Here is a 17,500-nt window from a genome sequence, read left to right on the forward strand (position 1 = left end):
TGTGTGTGTGTGTGTGTCCTTGTGATTATGTGTGTGTGTTTGTGTCACACACCTCACACTAATGTGTGTGTGTGCGTCCATGATTATGCAAACGTGTGTGTGTGGGTTTGAGTGTACATGTCCCTTGCATGTTTGAATCTACAGTATCAGGGTTCCCTCAATAAGATGATAAGAGTCAGTGGCAGTTAATAATCCTACCATGCTCGACTCTAACTTTGAATCGTACATTTAAGTATGTACATTTCAATCTAGATTTGTCAGTAGGCTGTCAGTAGAAAACTTTTTGTGATACTGGTTTTCAGGCGTTTCGTCTATTGACGTTCAGGCAACAATGGTTGATGAAATTCATAAGGAAAAAAGGGATTCAGGTGATGAATTAATAATGTGTGTTTGCGATATTCCACGATCAATATTTCATCATTTCTAAGCATGTAGGAGGTGATTTCACAGATAAGTTCTAGCCACAAGCTGCAGGTCTTTTAAATCAGTATTCCACAGAACTGAACATATCGGTGTATGGTGCGATCCCTGTCCCTGATATTATCCTGGAAGAGTCCTGGAAAATGATCTCCAGAAACGACTGGGAACCCTGAGTCTGCCTGTCTGCCTGTCTGTCTGTTTGCCTGTCTGTCTGTCTGTCTGTCTGCCTGTCTGCCTGTCTGCCTGTCTACCTGCCTGTCTGCCCGCTGCCTGTCTGCCTGTCTACCTGCCTGCCCGCTGCCTGTCTGCCTGTCTACCTGCCTGTCTGCCTGTCTACCTGTCTGTCTGCCTGTCTGCCTGCCTGTCTGCCTGTCTGCTTGTCTGCCTGTCTGCCTGTCTGCCTGTCTGTCTCTCTGTCTGTCTGTCTGTCTGTCTGCCTGCCTGCCTGTCTGTCTGTCTGTCTGTCTGTCTGTCTGTCTGCCTGCCTGCCTGTCTGTCTGTCTGTCTGTCTGTCTGTCTGTCTGTCTGTCTCTCTCTCTATCTGTCTGTCTGTCTGTCTGTCTGTCTGTCTGTCTGTCTGTCTGTCTCACTTTATGTCTGTCTGTGCCTGTCTGTCTGTCTGTACTGCACATGTGTGTATTAATATACCTGCATTTTGTGTGTGTGTTTAATGCTACAGGACATGCAGGTGTCCGGGGTGGAGGATGACAGCCGGGCCTTGAACATCATCATCCACAAGCCCACGTCCAACCCACACGCCAAGCCTCTGCCCATCCTGCAGGCCAACTTCATCTTCGCCGACCACATCCGATGCATCATCGCCAAGCAGCGGCTGGCCAAGGGCCGCATCCAGGCGAGAAGGATGAAGATGCAGAGGATAGCTGGTGAGCACACACACACACACAAACACACACACACACACTGAAGTCAGTTGGAGAGTCATAGGATTTCACCTAAACATTTCCCATTATTTCTCCCTGGAAAGGTTAAGGAGTCCTTTGGAGCTATATATCCTAATGCATATATGGATATGGATCACTATGGAGCCTAAGACTGTCATTTGTCAGAGAGATGATATCAAGAAAATGTCTATACTTGAAGCCTGTTTGCTAGCCGGCTAGCTAAACTAACTTGGAAAAGTTAAAAAAAAAAACCTTGGGGTTTTTGAACCTGGGCACTATTTGTAGATCTTTTTTTTGTCCAAATTTTACTAGAGACACTTAACAATCGAAATAGTTCCTGTACTGAGTTAGATTGCTAAAACCACTGCAAAACTGCAAAACAGCTATTCAACGTAATCCTATGAGGCAAGCTTTTTGCCACCGACACACTCATAAATGCTAATGTAAGTGTCAGAGTACAGAGATGCACCTGCACCTGCATCTGTTTACCTCAATACCTGTAGAGAAAAACTGTAGAAAATGACTGTCAGGGTTTGACGTGTTTTTCTTCCGGGCTCTGATGTAGCATAAACCATAAGAAGCGTATGGCATTTCTTGCCACAGGAAGAGAGGTCACACTCTCAGGAGCGGAAGGAGGCTCTTGTTGTCATGTTAGGCATGAAGCGGAGGAGTTTGAAAGAAGGGACAGCCCTTGACATTTTGCTGGTGCTCTCTTCTCGGCATGCTGGCAGAATGTACTAATGGACTTAATGTCTTGTCTGTATACTGTATACTACTTAGTTCTAGAATTTTTTTATCTGTTGTGCCTGTGCACTTTATATGTTTCACTGTGGGAAACGTTCTTTCGACTGCTTTGTATGTCTTCACGTGTGAAGTAGTTGACAATAAAGCTACTTTGACTTTTGACTACAAGCCAGACATGCTGTTGTGGGGAGCATTGGTGGTGCACTCATTGGTGTCATTAGATAGGAATTCAGGGTTGTGTACTGTGTACTGGCTGCTGTTTTAAATGGTATCAGGAATACACTTGCAATCCTTCCGTGTGTTTAGTGTGTGTGTTTTGTGCGTGTGTTTTTGTGTGTGTAAATGAGTCCGTGTGAAAGTGGTTCTCATTAATCTGAGCCTATAATTTTGTATTATAAGAGTTGTATTCTGTGGCAGAAAATGTCCATTGATAAAAAGATCAATAAGACATTCCTGGTTGTTTTATTTATCTTCCACTGGCTCCCATTGTGTCTGGTTGTAACACAGGAATGTCTGACATGTTAATGACAGCCTCCAGAGCATGGCAGGGTTTGGTTTGCCACCGCACCTTAATATGACAGCTTACATAAACTCATAGCCTATGACAACATGTCCTTTAACACACAAGGCCACCCCCTACACAGGGTTTGCCCTGCCTGGTCTCTTCCTCTGGGGGCAATAACATCTCACGTGAGAGGAGGAGTGAGTGTGTGTGTGTGTGTGTGTGTGTGTGTGTGTGTGTGTGTGTGTTTGTGTCTGAGTACATGAAGCACACACACCTTTAATCGTTCCAGGATTGCACCATGCCAATTTTTGTCCGGTGACGCACGTTTATAGTGGATTTGTGTGGATGGTGGTTCGGTTTGATCAGACCTGAAATTCCAGAAACTTCCAGATTCATCCTAAGGAGAAGGCCAATTCTTGGAATAGTGAAGTGAACATTCTACTGAATTACATTACATTACCAGGGTGAGGGACGTGTACTGATGAAAGGATATTTCTTAGAGAAGTTCGTCTCTACATTCTTAGGAATTGGACGCTGGAGAAGAGGAAGGAATTCCGTCATCCGCTCTTGGCCTAGCATTCCTGTTTTGCCCCTTCAGTACGTAAGAACTGAGTGGGCTGAATTCCTGGTCGGAAAAGCGTCCCTTAAACAACCTCTCACTAATGGCTTTAGGGTGTGCCTGTGCCCATGGGGTTGTGTGAGTTCATTATCAATGACCTGTGTGAAGCATTGTGTCACTTTAGGTGATACAGTGGGGTTGTGCGAGTTCATTATCAATGACCTGTGTGAAGCATTGTGTCACTTTAGGGGTGTGACAGTTTAAGTAATGCGAGTTCATTATCAATGACCTGTGTAAAGCATTGATATAACAATAACTGAGCCAATCTTTCAGACAAACGGACCACGAGGTGAATGAAATGGGTTCTTTGCGGTTTATTTGTACGTGCGCCTGCAGGGAGCCAATTCCAAATAATATAGACAAGGAAGGGACTGCATATCACTGTACAGTATTACCTTTTATAAGGTCAGCTATGGGAGGTCACAGGTCAATGGGGGTGTGTTACAGTTTAGAGGTGGGACAGGGGTGTGTGAGTGGAAGGGGAGGGGAGGTTACCCCACGGAAGCTTCCGGAAGGTCCACACACACAGGCACAAAGGCAACATGTAAAATAGGTGGTGTGTATTAAATCACCCTGGCTGGAGAGGAAGTCTGGAAAGGTGCCGAGGCCTATTTTGCATAGGCCACGTCTGAGGGCTTCACCATGGGTGATCAATGCCCATGTCAAACACACACACTGGAGAGCCTGCATGCTTGCAATGCACTTGTAAATATGTGAATCAATGGTAATATCAATTTCCATCAGCATTGTGTCACTTTAGTTGATACAGTGGGGGTTATGCGAGTTCATTATCAATGACCTGTGTAAAGCATAGTGTCACTTTAGGTGATACAGTGGGGGTTGTGCGAGTTTATTATCATTGACCTGTGGGCAGCCTGGTTTCACTTTAGGTGTGTGACAGTTGAGTGGGATGCCCTTCTTGTAATCAGTGTCTAGAGGTGTAAGGGGAAGTGGGACAACCTTCTTAATGCGGGGGATGCAGGGGACTTGTATTTCTCCAAATAGTAATACTGTGACAGTGCCATCATCATACACACAGACGGTGGTTTTTCATAAAACTCCCACAGAGGTTTTGACGCTGTGAGTACTTCCTTAATGGCGCGACCCCTGGCTTGTGTGTGTGTGTGTGTGTGTGTGTGTGTGTGTGTGTGTGTGTGTGTGTGTGTGTGTGAGATTCATGAGCTTATGAATGATGTGAAACGGCAAAAAAGTGGATCGTGGGCCCTCGCCTCTGAGGTAGTGAATGAGTCTTTCTCTCTGACGCTCATTTCTTTGTTCTTTTTCTCTCTTTCTGTTTCTTTTTCTTCTTATCTCCCACTATTTCACTCTGCCTCATCACCTCCCCCTCTCTTCTACCGCTCCTCCTTTCTCTTTCACTCACCTACCCCCTCCCCCCAACTCTCTCTTTCTCTCTCCCTCTCTCTCTCTCTCTCTCTCTATCTCTCTCTATCTTTCTTTATCTTCCTCTCTCTCTGTGTCTCTCTATCTCTCTCAGCTCTACTGGACCTCCCAGTTCAGCCGTCCTCTGAGGTTCTGGGTTTCGGGCAGTCCACCGCTGCTGCCTCCCAGCTGCCCTTCCGCTTCTATGACCAGTCCCGCCGAGGCCCTGCTGACTCCAGCACCCAGCGCTCCGTCAAGGTCCCAGGTAACCACATCTTTAACAGGATCCCCCCCTCTTACATGTGTCCCAGGTAGCCAATTTTAAAAACAGGATCCCCCCCTCTTACATGTGTCCCATGTAACCAATTTTAAAAACAGGATCCCCCCCTCTTACATGTGTCCCAGGTAACCAATTTTAAAAACAGGATCCCCCCCTCTTACATGTGTCCCAGGTAACCACATCTACAACAGGATCCCCTCTTACCTGTGTCCCCTGAAGCCCCAGTCTCCATTCACTTCCGCCTACATAGCAGGGACAGAGTTTATCTATTAAAGTAGAAATAAAAGATCATTATCAACAATGTAGTTTAAAAGGTTGTTTAGAGACTCATGAAGTATAAAGAAGAGTTTTACAAGCAGGAGAAGTAGTCAGGAGATGTATCTCCTCTGTGTACAGTGAAAAGTCTGAATCTCTATCTCTGAACATTCTGTGTTAAAACGACAATCAGACAGACCATAACATGAACTCAGCCCTGAAACGTGTGTGTGTGTGTGTGTGTGTGTGTGTGTGTGTGCGTGTTAGGGATGCAACAGTAGGGTGGGCACATGGTTCAGCCAACTGTCAGTGGAGAGAGCTAGATAGGGTGTCTGAGACAATTCATTCTCAATTTCTCTCTTGTGATGTTTCATAGAGCTTTACTGCTGAAATGTGTGCAGGAGGGGACATTGTAACGCGCTTCATTTTTCCATCAGGTGACATAATCCCGAGTCGAAACCACAAGCAGATCTTTGGCTATAAATACCCCCACGGCTTTCGTTATTACCACTGCCAAGACTTCTGTCTGCAGGCAGCATTACACCAAAACCACAGGCTCAATTTCCGTTAAACTTGGGTGGAAAGGTGTAGCATGGACCATACAGGGCAGATCCACAAATTTAGTTTTTCTTTCACTAACGTAGCAAAATACCACATTTGGCCTTCGAGTGCCCTTGTAGTTTTCTTGTTTTCGGAGACTCCTTACTCCTTATTCCCTCTGTGGGATATGAGACGTCATGTTAGAAGTGTTTCCAACTGAGTAGCCAACAATGGCAAAGCAATGCTTGCAGACTACACTGTGGTTATAGACCAATTAAGAGTCCTAAATCCCACACAGCGGATTTGAAAGACGGCAGTTGCTCTGCATATTACCTTCTCTCTGTCTGGCTAGCATTCGCCATTTTCAATCGCCATCTGTGATCATTTTGTGTTTAGTTCCCCCCCCCCCCCCCCCCCCCCCTCTTCTCCAGCTCTTTTTCTCAAACAGAGCGCTGATAGGCTCCAGGGACATTCTAACAGGCGCCAGAGATGTTCTGGGGATCTGAATGTACAACAGCACACCTGCAATCAGCAGCACAACAAGCACGATTTAGAAATAAAAGCACAATGACAAGACGTTTCATAATACCGCTGTTCACGCGTGCGTATCGAACTTGTAGGGGACGTATGGAATGGTTTGACATAATACCTGTGTATAGTTACTCTTAAAGTGAAAAGTGAAAGTCCTCTCTATGGCAGAGGTGGTGTAGACACACACACTCTGAAATTCACCTCTGCATTTAACCCATCCAGGGAAGTGACACTCACACAGTGAAGTGAGGTTACACACTAACCCGGAGCAGTGAGCTGCCTTTGGCGGCGCCCGGGGAGCAGTGATCGGGGTAAGGTGCCTTGCTCAAGGGCACTTCAGCCATGGATGTGGGCATGGGAGAGCAATGGTCTACCACTTCCCCCGCCCACATTTTTCCTACTGGTCGGGGATCAGTTTTAAGACCGCATTTACCCACTCCTTGACGATCACTCAGTTCTGTTTATTTGTCATTAGCTTAACAGTGAGGGGTGAGGAAGTAAAAAAAGAAACTCGGGACAGCCAACGTCCTAGTTTTCCTTTCTTCCCAATATGGGAATCGCACAGCTGCTCTGATTTCTGTTTAATGAAGCCCCATGTGACTCTCTCCCATGGTACGCTGGCCAGGCCGCGCTCACTCAAGCTTTTGAGGAAGACACACACAACAGCCCTATTGTAAGGTTACGTTTCCCCTTTTTCGGTCAGTGGATTACCAAACTCCAGTGAAACGGTTGGCTTCTGTGGAACAGCGATTAATCCACTTCTGGGTAAACAGTTTAAGTTAGCTGGAACAGCCACGTTTGAAAGGCATACGAAACCGTCTTGTGTATTTGAGTAATATTATGATTTCCCACATGTGGATACGTGGGCTGTGGTTACTGTATGACCCTTGGTTAACTCCTCTTTGGTCTGGAAAACACGCGTCCATTTCATCCAAAAAAGGACCAGAAATACTGACCTGTATGAGCCCGATACACGTTTCCATTGCGTAATGATCCATCCCAGATGCCAAAATGCCCAGAGAAGTAGACGGTGCTTTTGGACACGACACATTAAGCTTCCTTGTGGCACAGTAAAGTTCTAACTGGCATTTGCAACTACGTGCTGAAGTGCGCTGCGACAAAGCTTTGCCAAAGTCAGTCTGAGCCAGTGCTAGCTTTAGCTTCTACCCCTGAACTGAACGCACTGAAATTCCTCCAGATTCTAAGAATCTTTTAGTCATGATATGCACAGAAGAGTGAAATATCCAAATCCCATCTTTTATTTTTTTTTGAGGAATGTTTTTTTTTTTTTTTACATTTCAATCATTTCCCCCTGCAGTTGTTGGCAAACTGGACATCCTCTGCCTAAAGGACTAGGCCTCTCCTGGATGCTGCTTTTGTACCCAGCCATGGATACGACCACCTGATAACATCAACTGTTTCACATCATTAATTCATTCGTTTACCTCATTACGAGCACGAGTGCCCCAGTGTTGTGTTGCTGGCCTGAATGGCAGGAATAGATGTATGTTTACAAATTAGGTTGACTAGACAAAACATGAAATATCATATTGTCTTCATACTGTCTGGCGTCCCAACTTTTTTCCGTGTTGGGCTTGTATGTGTAAGCTTGACTGTATAAAGGGGCATCATCCAGGAAACGATAGCTGTGATTGAACAACATCTCTATTTCACCCCGGAGTGAGACTTGTCTCTTGCGTTGTTTTCCACCCCCCCCCCCCCCTTGTTGAATGGCCACATTTCAAGTCGAAATGCAGAAGTGAAAATCTCTCCAGAATCAGTGTGACAAAACAGTGGTTGCTACCTCATGGCAACAACTGCCTGTCTCTCTCTGTTGTTGGCTGGTAGAGACGCATCCCCTGTGAGTTTCAAGTGCTCTGTTAAGTTCTTCCCATTCATTTTGGGGAACAGACGGAGTCATTGTTTTTAGGCAAGCAAGCTGGTGTTGGTCATCTTTCTTGATTCATTTCTAAGAAACACCACCAGGATGTCACAGTACAGGGAACGGGTAGGCTTTCTCAGACCTAGAAATAGCTCGCTTCTTAGTCCTTGTCATTGCAAGTTGGCACAGTGCACGTCACGACACATTTAATTTTTCCCTCCTTTAATGAGGAACTGTGTATGACTTTTTTTTTTTTTAGATATTCTGTAAGTAGGTGTCATGCTCCTCTGTCACTCGTTATCACTCTGAGTCATGGCGATTTAATCGGCCATCGCTGCTATCAATCAATCAATCAATCAATCAATCAATCAATCAATCAATCAATCAATCAGTCAGTCAGTCAGTCAGTTAGTCAGTCTATCTATCAATCAATCATCCAGCTTCCACTCTCTCCCATTGTCTAAGACAGGTGGCAGTCATCACCTGGAACGGGACAGGGGCGTAGGCCGTGATGAGTGTGAGCTGTCTGCCGCTGCTGTTTCTGTGCGTTGTCAGACGCGTGGAGGTGCGATTCGATTTCAAAACCCTCCCACCAGCTGGGGAAGTCTGACTAAAACTAGACTCTCGTTGCCTTCTGTGACGTGACGTCTTTTTAGACGAAGCTAGCGCTGTTCCAGGAACCGCTAAACCAGCTGCGTGTGGCGAACACCTCAGCCAGTTTCAGTAGTGGGGACTCAAATTGTCAGGCGTGGTCGCGCCAGCTTCAGGTGGCCCTCGGTGTTTCGCTAAGCGAATGAAAGAAATCTTTTGGGTCGGTTCATTAACTGTTCATGGAAGTGGGACAGGAAGTTGTTCACCTAAAGTTTTTTTTGTTTTCTCCTCTGTGGTAGAAAAACACACTGCAGATGTGAAGTGCAAAGAGCATCTTAAGGGGTAACTTTCTACAGCGAAATAGTGGAAGCGTCGCATGCAAATGAAACCGATAATATTCGAGTCGAAACGAGTCGAAATAATTCCACAGAAATAGAATGTGAAATGTGATACTGGTCTTTGTACACAAAATGTTACTTCTCTTCTTCCATTGTTGCTGTGTGTGTGTGTGTGTGTGTGTGTGTGTGTGTGTGTGTGTGTGTGTGTGTATATGTGTGTCTGTGTGTGTATGTATATGTGTGTCTGTGTGTTTGTGTATATGTGTGTGTGTGTGTATATGTGTGTGTATGGTTTCCTTCATTCAGGGAAACTAAAAGGAGGTTATGAGTCAGAAAAGGAAGGTTTCTTGTGAGTGAGTGAGTGTGTGTGTGTGTGTGTGTGTGTGTGTGTGTGTGTGTGTTTGGATTTAGTGCAGTCGCCCTTAGGGATAGGCATTTGAGGATTGATTCCCTGCCTTAGTCGTAATGCGACTGTGAATGGGCCGTATCCATTTACGTGAAATGTTCCGCCTCACTGTACTGATAATGGCACAGTGATTAATATGGAGGGTCCAATAGTTCATGAAGAGGTCGCGTGTGCATGTTTTCTGTTTGGATTCATCCGTACATACGTGTATAGTCTGCGATTCTGATTAAAAAATCTTAAATTCAGAGACGTGCTCCTCACATTCCTCTAGCTGTCCATTCAGTTTTGTTAGCTCAAAACCCAATATCGTACCCAATATTGGTGCAGTAAATGGGAAACAAAAATAGTGGCTCGGGCCAAGCCAATAACAAATTCAGCCAATCAACACGTTTCTCCAGGAGCACAGAAGGGAGGGGTGTAATTTGATTGGCTGTTTGAGCTCAATTATAAAACAATTGGGTTATATCGCGTTATTTAGCTGTTTCTGATTGGACAAGACACGTTCCATGCTATAGATTATCGGTCAACATACCAACGGGGACTTTTCTAATAGCTAATAATAAATCACTCCGCGATGAAACATTCTTTAGCACATTGATGATAACCGTTAATTCAAAATTCTTATAATTCCAAACCAAGACGTTGACAATGGAACTGTTTTTTGTTGCGGAGAAACAATGGCGAAATACATTTTTTTAAATCAATAACTTTGTGTTGAAATGTTAATTTGTTGACTGTAGAATTGTTTTATAAAAGCAATATAGCACTCGTGGGATAGGTAAGGGATAATCCCACGTGTGTTTTTGCCTACGCCACTCGGCCTCCGGCCTCGGTGGCTACGGCCGAACACCACCCGTGGGATTATCCCTTACCTACCCCACTTCGACTCGTGCTATATTGCTTAAATATCAACCACCTTTTGCCACTTTATCTTGACAGAACAACAAAGGTTTGTATTATGACCGCATTTACTTCCAAAAGAATCATTGTCTATTCCAGTGGCTGCGTGGAAGACATTTAATCCAATGGCAATATGAGGCGACGCAATAGTCAGCCATCGTCGCCGTTAGTTATTTGATGATGGTTTGGTGTGTCCCTGGCTTTAGAATGACCGTCTCTACAGCGAATATACTTTTGCCAGGGTTCTAGTGGTGTTCTCTGTCTAATGCAAGGGTTCTAGTGGTGTTCTCTGTCTAATGCCAGGCTTCCAGTGGTGTTCTATGTATAATGCCAGGGTTCTAGTGGTGTTCTCTGTCTAATGCCAGGGTTCCAGTGGTGTTCTGTGTCTAACGCCAGGCTTCCATGGTGTGTTCTCTTGTAGGTTTCGCCCACAGTGCATCACATCACAGCCCCTCCCCACTCTCCTCCCCATCACCCCCCTCCAGCAGCAGCGGCAGCACCAGCCAGTGTGACTCTGTCACGACCAGCACCCCCTCTACAGGTAACACACACACACACGACACGACATATGCATGTTTACAAAGACACACACATACACACACATGACATATGCATGTTTTCCTAGACACACACATACACACACATGACATATGTATGTTAATATTCAGACGCACATACACAAACACGACATGCATGTTTATATACACACGCACACACATACAGGACATATGCATGTTTGTATATAGACGCGCACACACACACTCGACATATGCATGTTTATATACACACATACACACAACATATGCATGTTTATATAAGGACAGACATACACACACACACACACACACACACACACGCTGCTTGTGCATGTACACACACACTCACAAACACACACACACACAAATATAGACACGCACACAGCATATGCATGCCCACACACACTGGTTTGATTGCTCAGATTTTATTCTGTTGATAGGTTGCCCTCTCTCACTTACTCATATACCCACGCACCCAGAGAGACCAGGCTTATGAGTATTCAAACACACACACACACACACACACACACACACACACACATACACACACATACACATCCCACAACACATACATTCACCCACATATGTACACTGAAAGTTGATTGTACAGGTTACAATACATACAATACTGTACATCCACCCAAAAGCACTCACAGGCAACATTTAATAAGTAGCCTATCAGTGAGCTTATTAACCTGACACCAATGCTGGTGCTAATGCTATGTAGAGTAGAGTAATTCGGTATGATGTCTGCTGCTTGGTCTGATCCCACCTGACAAGTGCCTCCCACTGCCTCATACCTCCTTACTACTGTACTACTCCTGTGTGTGTGTGTGTGTGTGTGTGTGTGTGTGTGTGTGTGTGTGTGTGTGTGTGTGTGTGTGTGTGTGTGTGCGTGTGTGTATTTCTGTGCATCTGTGTAAATCCATACATGTGTTTGCTGTGTATGTGCACATAAATGCTTGTATTTGGCCATGTCAATGTGAACGTGTGCCTGTGTGAATGTGTGCGTGTGTGCGCGCATGTGTGTGTGCGCGCGTGCGTGTGTGTGTGTGTGAGCGTGTGTGTTTGCACACGTGTGTGTGTGTGTGTGTGTGTGTGCGGATGTGTGTGTGCGCGTGTGTGTGCGTGTGCGTGTGTGTGTGTGAGCATGCGTGTGTTTTAGCACACTCAAGAATAATGAGGAATTGAATGACCTCACCCAACTGAGGCTCATGTGGTTCTCTCATCCCATTACAATGTCAGAATCTTGCCAACTCCCAAATAAACACACTCTACCCCCGCTGGAAACTCCAACTAGGATTCCCTCAAACCTCTGGAAGATGTGTGAGATGGCAGAGTAGACCCTCTTAGGCAGCTTTATAGTATTAAACATGAGATGGAAGATTAGACCCTCTAAGGCAGCTTGTTGATATTAAACAAGGCCTCCCTGGTAACGTTTGTTTTGTTACTGCTGACTCCAGAGAAGCACAGCAAGACTGTGTCTACTACCGGTTACTTTACGAAGTACACTGCAATGGAATCAGCTTCCTCCGGCCAACTGGAAATTTCAAACAAAGATGGTGGCGCAAACTCCGCTGACGGCCGTGTTTTGTATGTAAATGTAATCTTTTGGCGTTTTCTCGCTTAGATTTTTCAAAAGTTACCAAGAAATAGACACTGTACTATCAGTTATTGTAACCAGCAATAATGGTTGAAGTGATTTGCGAGGCGTCAGTCAGCCAACTTTCCCGAAAGGGCTCCTCCTCTTCCGCTACGTAGCCAAGATGGCACCCGTTTAGAGCGTGTAGGGTCCATCACTGCATTTTTTTTCCGGTTGCAGTGCGCCATCCAAATTGCCAGAAGATCTTAGACATGCCTCAAATGTAGCAATTTTTAGAATTTTAAATGTTAACTTTGTTCATGTTGCTATGATTGAGCTCTTATAGCCTGCACTATATTGTTACTGCACTTAAAAACTGAATTCATGTTTTTAATACTTAATACATTTCCTTGCCTAAGAGCAGTCCACAGCAACTCTCTCTCTCTGTCCGTCTCTGTTAAACAACAGGCAGCACTCGGGCCATCTGATGGTTGATAGGGGAGTTTAGAGGAGGAGGAGGAGGAGGAAATATCGGAAAGCAAGTCAGGCAGAGACAGATTGAAAGAGAGAAAGAGAGATGTGTTTTTTTAAGAAAAACTCTGTATGGAGCAGGATATAAGAAAGGGTTTAATAAAAACGCTTCCTTTTTGATTATGACGCCACATAAAAAAAGCACCTCGGAGGGCGAGGGGGGTGGTTGTTTCCCCCTGTCAGACTTCCTTGAAGAGCAACACATCTGTGTGGTCTCATGGTGAGTCACTGCCAAACCAAGCCACTATGCTAGGCTACCAGACGGCGATAAGGCTTTGAGGAAGAGCCCGGGGAGGTGATGCTCTCTGTTTTCATCACTGGGTTTTTGTAGTATTTCGGATGAACTCTTTTAAGGGCAGACAAAATGTTACCGCCAACGGGAAAACACCAGGCTGGAAGATTTATACGTGTCTGAAACATAAATAGTCTGACTCCGTTTAATTGCGTATTACCTACAATATTACCAAACCGTATGAACGCCAATTGTTAGATATTAATGAATGTAATAGCATGGCACACAAGGAGGTATATGAATGATTAATGAATGAACTGTTTATTTCAACGGGAAGAGAGGATCCCCACAGAGCGAGAGAGAGAGAGAGAGAAAAAAAAAAATCCCATCCTGTTGCTATTTATTGCCCAGAAGCCAGTCCCTTAAGGCCACATTCTGTCATTGATGAGCTAAGTTCACATGGTAACCGTGGTCGTCAGGGAAAGCCCAGGCAGAGGTTACAATGGCCTAGTCAAATTATCTGGCAGGAACGTCAGATCACAATGAAACCATGATCAGACTTCTGCCCACAACCATTAAGACCAAGGGATCGAATTTGGATGTACACTACCGTTCAAAAGTTTGAGGTCACCTAGAAAATGTCATGTTTTCCATGAAAACTCACACTTGTATTTATCAAATGAGTTGCAAAATGAATAGAAAATATAGTCAAGACATTGACAAGGTTAGAAATAATGTTTTCTATTTGAAATATACATTTTGTTCTTTAAACTTTGCTTTCGTCAAAAAAGGCTCAATTTGCAGCAATTACAGCATTGGAGACCTTTGGCATTCTAGCTGTAAATTTGTTGAGGTAATCTGTAGAAATTTCACCCCACGCTTCCTGAAGCACCTCCCACAAGTTGGATTGGCTTGATGGGCACTTGTTGCGTACCATACGGCCAAGCTGCTCCCACAACAGCTCAATGGGGTTGAGATCCGGTGACTGTGCTGGCCACTCCATAACAGACAGCATACGAGCTGCCTTCTTCTTCCCTATATAGTTCTTGCATAATTTGGAGGTGCGCTTTGGGTCATTGTCCTGTTGTAGCAGGAAATTGGCTCCAATCCAGCGCTGTCCACAGGGTATGGCATGGCGTTGCAAAATGGAGTGATAGCCTTCCCTATTTAAAATCCCTTTTACCTTGTACAAATCTCCCACTTTAACAGCACCAAAGCAGCCCCAGACCATCATATTACCTCCGCCATGCTTGACAGATGGCATCTTTTCACCTGTTCTGCGTCTCACAAATGTTTTTCTGTATGATCCAAACACCTCAAACTTTAAATTCGTCCAGAACACTTTTTTCCAATCTTCCTCTGTCCAATGTCTGTGTTTTTTTTGCACATATCAATCTTTTTTTTTTTTATTGGCCAGTCTCAGATATAGCTTTTTCTTAGCCACTCTGATCATACGGCCAGCATCCCAGTCGCCTCTCCACTGTAGAAGGTGACACTGGTGTTTTGCGGGTACCATTTAAAAAGCTGCCAGTTGAGGACCTGTGAGGCGTCTTTTTCTTAACACTCTAAGGTCCAAGGCCTTTTAGACTTTTCTAAGTTGTCTGACATGCCTTGATGTTTTTGTACATTTTGCTTAACTAAAAACATTGATGCACAAATGGAATATATGATTCTATTCTAGAAGACCTCAGCAATAATATCATGTAAGTAAAAGGAATGTAGTAAAAAAAAGTTTAATTTAAATCAAATGTAAACATACCCTTGGAAAAACCTTGTTTCAGAGGTGCTCAGACTTTGTACAAAAACACATTGTAAAGATTTATTCACAAGACTTTTTATTTCTGAGCCTTGTAAACATAGGTGTTGGCTAAACACATGTTAGTTTAGCATTCAGAAAGTATGTCTTGTTTCACTACCACATATTTATAATTTCAGAGTGTCCTGTGCCATTCCTAAATCTGTGCCCCTACAAATGCATATTGATGAGTTGGTGTGAACAAACCTGTGACACCTCTCACAAAGACAAAGGCCATATCCTAATGGCCCTAGAATGTCTTTGTGGCCCAAAACCCCCGGAGTGAATCTTGCCACACCATGACCCAATGGAGATCACTGAATCACCATCTCCTTATCATATGAATAGCTGTCATTTGCTAATGGGTGGGTCCTTAGCAGCAGAAACGCCACTCAGATACTAGAAAGTGCAACACATCAGTTCTATTCCTCTGACAAAGCGCTTATTTATTTTAAAATTTTGAACTGTATATATTATAAAAGAAAAGGGTTCAATGTTTCCGTGGTTGTTCTTTTTATGTCTCTAAGACGAAAACTCGCGGAGCTTAACATTTTTTTTGACAAAAAAATAAAAATATCCCGGACGAGGCATATAGACCTTTTAGTGTTAAACTAGACACTCTAATATACTTGTCTTCTTGCTGAGTTATGCACCGGGGCCTCCCACTTCTCTTTCTACTCTGGTTAGAGCCCGTTTCTGCTGTTCTCTGAAGAGAGTAGTACACACCGTTGTAGGAAAAGTTCAGTTCCTTCGCAATTTCTCACATGGAATACGAATAGCCTTCATTTCTAAGAACAAGAATGGACTGGCGAGTTTCACATGAAAGTTATCTTTTTCGAGCCATTTTGAGAGTATAACCGAACCCACAAATGTGATGCTCCAGATACTAAACTAGCTCAAATGAAGGCCAGTTTTATAGCTTCTCTCACCAGCAAAACAGTTTTCAGCTGTGCTAACATAATTGCACAAGGGTTTTCAAGGGTTTTCTAGTCATCCATTAGTCTTCTAAGGCGATTAGCAAACACAATGTACCATTAGAACACAGGAGTGGTATTTGCTAGAAGTAGGCCTCTATACACCTTTGTAAATATTTAACAGAAAACCAGATATTTCCACTGAGAATAGTCATTTGCCAAATTAACAATGTATAGAGTGTATTTCTGACTAATTTAATGTCATCTTCTTTGAAAAAAGCAGTGCTTTTCTTTGAAAAATAAGGACATTTCTAAGTGACCCCAAACTTTTGAACGGTAGTGTAGATCACCAGAGTAACCTCAGTAAGATCAGGCTAAATACAGTCAAATATTGTAATGTAACAATATCATTCAGACACTTCACAAACTGATCTCCAACTTGCTATATGTATTACCTCATGTGTGGGGAAATGAAGCTTCCTTGTAGCTGATTTCAGGGAAAAGGAAGCTGCTTCTCTAAAGAAAACATGAACCTAAACACACCTCTTTCTTTGAACAAACTCCTTGTTGACTCAACTTACACACACAATCACTCATGTGTTTCACAAGTAATCTTAGAGCAGTCCGAGGGGGTCCCGATCATCGAAACCTGACGGTGTGTCTACAAAAACAAGCTGGGCCCCTTGGGAAAGTATTACATTCTTGGGGAATGCATCCCAGTGTCAGTTTGTCTCGGAAGAGGGAAGCCAATCAATTTTACCATCAGACAAAATAAATTAAAGCTGACGGTAAACCACAAGAAGTGTGCGTGAGTGCGTGCGCATATGTGTGTGTTGCTGATGACTCTACTCTGTGTCTGTTAAGGAATTCAGTTCGTCATGTGCATGACTTTGCAGTTTAAAGTAAACTTTATCTTGCAGGCATTATTTGCACACTGTGTGTGTGTGTGTGTGTGTGTGTGTGTGTGTGTGTGTGTGTGTGTGTGTGTGTGTGCGCGCGCGTGCGCGCACGTTTTTCATATAAAGTGTGTCAGCACATAAGCCAGGTATCATGAAATCACATACATACTGTTACCTTTTTTTGCCTTTACCCATTTGTGGACACATCTTAAAGGTGAAGTGAGTAGTTTCTGTTATGTTAAACTCTTAGGGAGTTGTAAATAACACACACTTCACACACTTTGCTCCTCTGTCTCATCCTTTTTTATATCTGTTCACGTTTGGACCCTTACACTAAGTATCAACATGCCAGGAAGAACAATTGCAATTATTATTATTATTATTATTATTAAAAATAGTAATAATATTGTTAGTATTATTATTTTTATTATTATTATCCTTCAGATATATGCGATTAGTGTAGGCCTAGAAGCATATTTTTTTTTCACAACAAAAACCACTGACATGTACCTTTAGCCAACCAAGTTGCACCCTTATCATGCTACTCTGCTCACGGTCGCACAACCATCCACTGAAACATAGTTTGTCCAATCACAGCCTTCAGCATAGGAGGATGCAATCCATTGGTCATCCAGTTCACATTAGCTCCCCTGAGTCTGCTTTGCTGTTCTTTGCCTGCCTGTGCTGTCCCACGTGTGCTGTGTGCATATGTCCTTTT

The 17,500-nt window shown here is 43.9% G+C and overlaps 1 protein-coding gene across 1 annotated transcript in view; it reads left to right on the forward strand.

Annotated features, from left to right (window-relative positions):
• clec16a (C-type lectin domain containing 16A) overlaps positions 1-17,500 on the forward strand; it is a 78,950-nt gene that overhangs the window by 56,608 nt on the left and 4,842 nt on the right. Inside the window, exons 20-22 of the mRNA XM_080856432.1 lie at positions 1,100-1,304; positions 4,686-4,835; positions 10,715-10,834. Coding sequence (XP_080712558.1) covers positions 1,100-1,304; positions 4,686-4,835; positions 10,715-10,834 — 475 coding nt within the window. The remainder of the gene's footprint in view (positions 1-1,099; positions 1,305-4,685; positions 4,836-10,714; positions 10,835-17,500) is intronic.

The sequence above is a fragment of the Sprattus sprattus genome (genome assembly GCF_963457725.1).
Source record: "Sprattus sprattus genome assembly, chromosome: 18".
Taxonomy (NCBI): Eukaryota; Metazoa; Chordata; class Actinopteri; order Clupeiformes; family Clupeidae; genus Sprattus; species Sprattus sprattus.